The following is a 7,676-nucleotide window of genomic DNA, read 5'->3' as shown; positions in this document are numbered from 1 at the left end:
GAGGGAGAGAGAGAGAGAGAGAGAGAGAGAGAGAGAGAGAGAGAGAGAGAGAGAGTATGTGCACAGGTCTGTCACAGTCTCTGGGAAGCCCTTCCTGAGGACCTTTCCCCCAAGTTATTTTCACAGCTGACCACAAGGCCCTGATCATAGGTTATACTTTCTTACTGGGCCACATTTAGCTTATTGTCCTCTTTCCCCTGACTAGACCATGGGTCCCTTAGGGCTATTTCTGCTGCCTGTATGTTCGACACATTAGTTTTTTTTTTACCTGATTAGATAAATAAACGAAACATCAAGGTATTCTCCCGTGCCTGAAGCACCTCTTGCAGCAGATAGGGCTTAGAATAAATGCCCAGCCCATCACCAGTCTCTGAGCTCCTACAAGATGACCCATGCAGCTAGACTTCCTGGTAAACGACTCCTTGTAAATGACTATCACCAGCAGGTACTATATTGCCTGTAATTCATGACGCAGGGCTTCAATCCCTAAAGAACCATTGTCTCTGGCTGCCATAAAAAAGAGCTTTTGTGATGAAAAGTCTCACACCCAAGATTGCAGAATCATATCTGCTTGCTGCTATGTGCCCTGTGCTTAGCATAGTACCCAGTGACGTCAAGAAATACTAGCTGAACGAAAGATTGAATGACTGGATGGACAACACGCATGTGTAGTTCCTGTTACGTGGATACACTGCGACTATGAGTCCTGGATGCTCTGAAACCAGCTTGGGATTGGATGAGCATCTCACAAGGGGAGCTAAACCACAGAGAGGCTCCAGAGGGACCTGTGATCTACGGCTTTCATTAAAAGGAAGCTTCACAACGTAGGGCCTTTCTTAAGAATCTGAACAAAGAATTCTTCCCCACGCAACCACTGACTGGAGAGCTCACAGAAGGAATGAGCTGGCTGTCCCAGGGGTGGGTAGAATGCCGATGCTGTGTGTTACAACGGAGTGAGGAAGCCCATGTGAGGGCGGGAAAAGAGCTCAAACTAGAGAGGAAGAAAGCCTGCCAGCAGAGAGGCAAGCAGAAGCTGTGGGCCTGCTGAGATCATGCCAGCCTTAAGAAAGTGACAGAGGAAGAGGAACTGGTTGCCTAAATTCCTGACAGCTTTCTTGCTTTGGACCCAGGTCCGTTGCATCCTGACCGAGGAGGGACCAGCTTATCCACAGATGAAGCGGGATTTTAAAAACAGGCCACTTGCAGAACTCCCTAAGCTCCCCCAATGCTTGTGTGAGAAGAGGGAAGACATACTTTCTGGCCTAGCTGTAAAGATGAGGGCATTTCCCTTTCCTACTGTGAGGACGGGATGGACGCACATGTCTATACAAGATGCCTAGACTGACAAGGGCTGGATTTGGGTCTTCCAGTATCTGCTGCATCCAGTCTGTTTTCACGCTGTCCAAACTGGCCTATCTTTGCCGGCCAGGTAGACTTACTTTTCTATGACCAGGCAAAGACAGAAAGTAAACATAAGACCTGATGCCCACTGCTTGGCAAAAACTAACAAACACCAACTCCCTGCGCTCTAAATTACACAAATGTGAAGTTAACAGGAGCTAGCCTTGGTTGCTGACCTAGAGTACCACCAGCTTAGAGACCGTCATTATACTTTGGACAAGACTGACTCACGGATCCAAAACGGTGTCTCTCTCTCACAAAGCTTAACCAAGACATCCTGGATGCTAACGACAGGAGTACAGCCTGGCAGCCTCTGCTTATTGCACAGTCCTGGGAGAAAAACACACCAGAAACAGGCAACTCCAGTAAAGCTCTGAGTGAGGACAAGACTGGTAAGATGGGTGTGGAAACCGAGAGACCCTGAGTGCGTACAATGAGAACTTCAGGGCAAGAGTCCACTTTTGAAAAATTGGTTTTATTTACCAAAACATTAGATTTCAAAAGTCCAGAGCTTTGGTTAACCCCAAAGGCCTGTGAGTTTAAAACCAAACAAACAAAAAGACAAAAGTCAGTCTAAGCTCTTAAGATACAAAAGCAACCCCAGTTTGACTTTTAAAAACTACGTATTTGAATATATTTGGGCTTTTACCCATTTTGCATTGGCTTTAAATTATGAAACTATGGCTTTTGCTGACAAAATACAAGTGTCTTATGTGGAAAAATTAGCTCCTGAATCCAAAAGTCAAATAAAAGCTCCTAAACTATGAGATATCTTCTGTTCTAAAATCTGGTAACAACCCAGGGCAATGAAGGAAGCAGAGGCTCTTAGAATGTCTCCAAACACTGCAGGCACCAAGCAGGCCTTTAAAAATGATTGACATTGAATGACCCTGATTGCACCAGTTGACAGTTTTAGGGGCTGAGTCTCAAGGAAGGACCAGAAGCTAAGGCAGGAGATGGGATGATGGGTGAAGGCAGGAGAATGTGGTCCTTTGTCTTGGAGTAGGTATTGTCAGATAACCCAAGAAGAAATTCCCTCTTTCTTTTTCCTCTCTAAGGCATTGTCAAAGATAGCTTTTTCCTGCTTGATGTTCATCCAACGGCAGGGACTAACACCAGGGAATTAACTCATTATTAGAAGTGATGATACAGGAAGAACTCTTTGATAAATAGCTTAATCAGGATTGGAAGCAAGAAAAAGGCTTCGGGAGGGTGTGGTAGACGGATGAAGAAGAGAGAAGGGAGCAAGCATCCATGCTTCAAGGTTCCACTTGTTTAGGCCAACTCTCGGCACAGTGTTCCAATACTGCCCGGGCAAAGGAAGGCAAGCCTCATGCTTGACTACACTTTAGAGTCACCTGATGCCCAGGCTGCACCTGATGCCAGTTCTAGCAGAAGCCCTGAGATGGACCCATCCAGGAACTATTTTATTATTGTTTTCCATTTCCCCAAATGATCCTATGTATTGGATCTAAGATTGAAAACTTGGCGTCTGAAAGAAAGACATTTTAGACTATACAGTGCAAAAAGAAAGAAAGAAGGAAAGGAAGAAAGGAGGAAAGAAAGAAAGAAAGAAAGGAAACAGGAAAGAAAAAAGAAGGAAAAGGAAAAAAGCCTGGGTATCTTTCAGCATGCAGATTCAGATTAAGTAGGTCTGTCTGGAAGGGACCCAGCAAAGGCTGGGTCTGGGACAGCTACATAGGACCTTTCTCTAGATACTGCCTCTGAGCATGCCCAGAGTTTCTGGCAAAGGCCTGCAAGTTGTGCTACCATAGCACCAGAACTAAGTAAGGATTGTTGTCAAAAAGAGATTAATCTTCTTATTCTGCTCCTGAGCTGACTTGGGCATCCCAGCCTGTTCAGAGGCTGCGGCTGTCATGGGAAATGCTCTGCCTATCCATGAGGGACCGGCTCATTCTTTATCCTCTTGATTCAAAGAAAGGTGAGGTCACAGTTCTTAGAGACCTGTCTTAGTTTGGGTTTCTATTGCTGTGAAGAGAGACACCACGATCACAGCAACTCTTATAAAGGAAAACATTTAATGGAAGCTGGGTTACAGCTTCAGAGGTTTAGTTCATTACTGTCATGGCAAGGAATATAGTGATGTGTAGTCAAGCGCATGCTAGACAAGGAGCTAAAAGTTCTACATCTTGATCTGCAAGCATAAGGAGACTGACACACTAGGCCTAGCTTGAGCATATAAAACCTCAAACACTGTCTCCATAGTAACTCACTTCCTCCAGCAAGGACACACCCACTCCAACAAGGCCACACCTCCTAATTATAGGGCAACTTCTTATGGGTCGAGCATTCAAACATGTGAGCCAATAGGCCATACCCATTCGAATCTCCACAAAACCCAAAGCTTAGTTCTGAAAGCTGGGAAAACAGCCTCCTGGAAGAAGTTCACTCTCCTACCTGAGCACCAACATGCTGGGAGGTAGGGGACAAATGCACTGAAAGCTGCCACTTCCTCATATCCATTATAAGGACAGGGGAAAACCAGATTCCCTGAAGATAAATATATGCTCCTGTCACTGCCACATGGCGCATGTGCGTACGCGCACACTGAAAGTTCTTGCTGTTATTCACCCGCATGCAGCTTTAATTCCAAACTTTAAAAATAAAAACTTGAGACACAGTTGTGCTTGTTAATCTACTGTCGCCAACTAAACTATTATTCACTTGTCTCAGGATCATTGGGAGGGTTAATCCTTTAATCTTTTTAGAAATCAATCAAGATCATCAACAGCTCCAATTCTGTTTGGACCCAAAGCAGAAGACAAAATGCTTTTCCACTCAACACTTTCCACAAAATAAACTCAGAGGAAGAGTCTGAAGACGAACCCAGCGGTGGTGGCGCACGCTTTTAATCCCAGCACTCGGGAGGCAGAGGCAGGCGGATCTCTGTGAGTTCGAGACCAGCCTGGTCTACAGAGCTAGTTCCAGGACAGGCTCCAAAGCCACAGAGAAACCCTGTCTCGAAAAACCAAAAAAAAAAAAAAAAAAAAAAAAAAAAAAAAAAAAAAAAAAAGAGTCTGAAGACGAGATCTTATAACCTGAACTTTTTCCAAGGGAGTCTTCAAAATCAGAACAGAAACACTGCCAACGCTTCCTGAACACATGAACACACTGGGTAGCAAAGACCGTATCCGGCAAAGAAAACAGTCAGTTTTGGTGACCAACAGAGTTGGGTAGCTGGAGTGGAGCCAGATGCACAGAAGTGTGCTCTTTTCAAACTAGAACGTGGCTTTGGGTAGAAATGAGGTTGAGTTCAAGATCATGGAGAGGACTCATTGGGTAAGGGTACTTGACACCAAGCCTGAGGGTTTGGAGTCCATCACCAAGGCCGTGCAAATTGGCCTCTGACTTCTCCGTGCACGCCGAGGTGTGCCTGTGTGTGCACATTCACAAATATACAAACCGGGCGGAGGGTGTCGAGGAATACATGACCCCAGAGCACTGGAAAGGCGCAGGGGTTCTGTGCCTGGGAGCGGTGGGGTGCAGTTCGCTTCAGCAAGCGCTTTCTTGAATCTGGTCATTTTCACGTCCTCCCTGTCTAGTTTCCCAACTCCTGTGCAACCTTCACAGGTTGAGAATTATAAAAACAACCCTTGGAAACTGGACACATTGGCTGGACTAAAAGACAAAAGTTCTCCAGTTCTTAGGATATTTAAATTATAACTTAATACCCCTCATGTCTCCACACAATATACCACACCAGCGGTCCACATTAACCACTGAGATTTGAGAGGCAAAGTTAAGCGATTAGTCCTCCATCACACAGTACAGCCTGGGCAACATCAGGCTTCAGTGAGGTTCCTGGTTTCTGCCTGTCCTCAGAGGACACAACGCAGAAGCAATACTGACTCTAGACTTTCCAGAGAGTAGATACACACACAGCCAGGCCAAGGTCTCATTAACACCTCCGTGGGTTTTCACAGTCAGGGAAACGCGAATCCCAGGTCCTCTTACCAGCAAGCCCGCTAAGAAATCTCTATTTCAGAAGCAGGAGTGAGTGCCTGCCAGAGCTTCCAAGCCCTGTACTAAGGCCAGTCCCTGAAGTGAGGGAACCACACCCTTCCGAGGGACCACAGTCATGCCAAAGACCGGTTAGCCCAAGACCTAAATTAGCCCAAGAACCAAAGCCAACACCGATACCGCCTGGCGCCGCACAGCGGAGAGCGAGTCCAGAGGAACTCGCGTAAACCGCGCCGCTCTGCACCCGCGCAGGAGATAGGCGCACCCACTTGGGCGCACCCACCGGCCGCCTGCCCCTCAGCCGAGGGACACCAAGCTTCTGCAGCTCAGCTGGAGGTGGCGATGTGAAGACAGCAGCTTTCGCCCTTGCTCTCAGCACCCCTCCTCCCACGGTTGCCCGCGGGCTTCCAGGGATGATAACCACACAGTGACTGCCACCTGCCCGTGGCTAGCCCTTCCTGTACCACCCCAGGCCATCCCGCGCCACCCTTACCTGAACCGGAGATGTGGACCCTGAGCGGGCGGCCCCTGCTCGAGGCGGACGACAGGTCGCTCTGGGAGCGGCCGCGGGGACTTGGGTCCCCGGGTAGCCAGCGCAGGGCAGGAGCGGCCGGGCCGGGAGCCTCGGGCTCGGGGTCCAGATCCACCGCTGCTACCTCCTCCTGGCCGGCTGGCTGGTCCGGGGATATCTCAGGGCTCCCGTCGGCTTCCGCCATTGGCCGTAGGCGCCGGGAGGGAGCGAGCTCAGGCAGGGTGGGGCCGGTGCAGAGGGCTGAGCTGTCCGCTGCGGCCCCGCGTGGAGCCCCCGGCCGGCTGGCAGGGCGGGGAGGCGGCCGCAAGCAGCGGTGCGCAGCGCGGGAGGAGGAAGAACACAGAAAAGTTTGCACAGGAAGGAGCCGCCTACAGCCGGCTCTCGCTCCCGCCGGTGACAGACACGGGGCCCCCCAAGCCTGCTGCCCTCAGTGCCCGGGAACCTGCCCGGCTGCTCCACCCCCAGGCGCGGCCCCTCCACCGGAAGGCTGGGGTCTGCAGCTGCTGGCCCAGCAAGGCTCTCCCAGCCCGGTCACAGAGAAGTGAAGTTTAAGCTGCAGAGCTGAGGTGCAAGCTCAGGGTTAACATTAACAGTACCATTTGCAGTCAGTCGGGGCGGGGCGAGGACACGCGTGCACACACCTGACGGCTTGTGATAGGACAAGGACCCAGTGACCGTCATCTGTAATTTACAGGTGCGAGATACTGGCGCCAAAGGGCACTGGGTTTGCCAGGGGATTCCTGGCAGAGCTGGAGTCACTTGTCAAGTCTGCTCCTTTGATCCTCCCTCTACTACCTCCTGCCCTTGTCAAAGCTCATCTCTGCCTCTCACAGCCCCACATTCCTGGGCTTCCGTCTGTGCTGGGTCACAGGCAAAGGTCGCGGTTTTTTAAAAGCTCGGTCTTCTGAGGGCTGAATTAGTGTCACAGATGTGGTGTTTGAGTCAATGCTTTCCAATGGGAGAGCAGCTGAGATGACTGGCAGTGGGTGCCTCAGTCGACAGCAAAGAAAGCAGTGATTTTGCTAATTGGAATGCCAGCCTTATCAGTTTCACAGTCAGGTCCCCAAGTAGTGGCTGGCCCAGAACTGAAAAGCTGTAAACCAGAGCTGGGTGGCTCTCTAAGTTTCTGGCAGTGGAGGAGTGTTTCTGGGCTTCACAAATGGACCATAAAAGCAGGAAGAGAAGGAGATTGAGAGGGGAAGGGTGGCCAGAGTCAGCCATTACGACCACTCACACACACACACACACACACACACACACACACACACACACACACCAGGTGATTCATCAGACACTTGGTGCGGAATAGTTCATTTAACAAGAAAAGAAACGCAAGTCTAAGGTAAAAGAGAAACAAAAACTAAGAGAGTAAAGCTAGACAAACGCAAAGACGCCCGAAAGGCCTAGCAACTAGGTCATGGTGCTCACAGTGCACCCTCAACTGAAAAGGGGTTTGTTCTCCCAGCAACTCTGTGCGGTCCTGGGTGGAGTGGGGGCTGGGGGACCTGATTGTCCCAGCTTCTCTGTGAACGCTGTCCAGATTCAGATCCATCTTCACAGTCAGCCGACGTCATCTGGCCTCGTCGTAATTATTTTCTGCTAACCGAGTCTGTGAATCTACACTACCAGTGCGATGCCTAGGTAGGTAAAGGTACTGTGGCAAGCTAGAGGCCCTGAGATGGGTTCCTATGACCTACATACCGGAAGAAGAGAGCTGACTCCCGCAGGGTGTCATCCACATGCATATTCATGCCTATTCTGC

The 7,676-nt window shown here is 49.6% G+C and overlaps 1 protein-coding gene across 4 annotated transcripts in view; it reads right to left on the bottom strand.

The window, feature by feature from the left end:
* Positions 1–6,310, bottom strand: part of Phactr2 (phosphatase and actin regulator 2) — a 272,398-nt gene extending 266,088 nt beyond the window's left edge. For 2 of the 4 annotated variants that reach the window (XM_026786170.1, XM_026786171.1), the window contains exon 1: positions 5,876–6,310. In XM_026786170.1, the coding sequence (XP_026641971.1) occupies positions 5,876–6,098 (223 nt within the window). In that variant the 5' untranslated portion in view covers positions 6,099–6,310. The remainder of the gene's footprint in view (positions 1–5,875) is intronic. The other 2 variants (XM_026786174.1, XM_026786175.1) reach the window with 2 other exon arrangements.
* Positions 6,311–7,676: the final 1,366 nt, after the last annotated feature.

The sequence above is a fragment of the Microtus ochrogaster genome, linkage group LG4 (assembly GCF_000317375.1).
Source record: "Microtus ochrogaster isolate Prairie Vole_2 linkage group LG4, MicOch1.0, whole genome shotgun sequence".
In the NCBI taxonomy this organism is placed as follows: domain Eukaryota; kingdom Metazoa; phylum Chordata; class Mammalia; order Rodentia; family Cricetidae; genus Microtus; species Microtus ochrogaster.
Note: the sequence above shows the minus strand (reverse complement) of the source record. Positions and strands in the feature narration are given on the sequence as shown.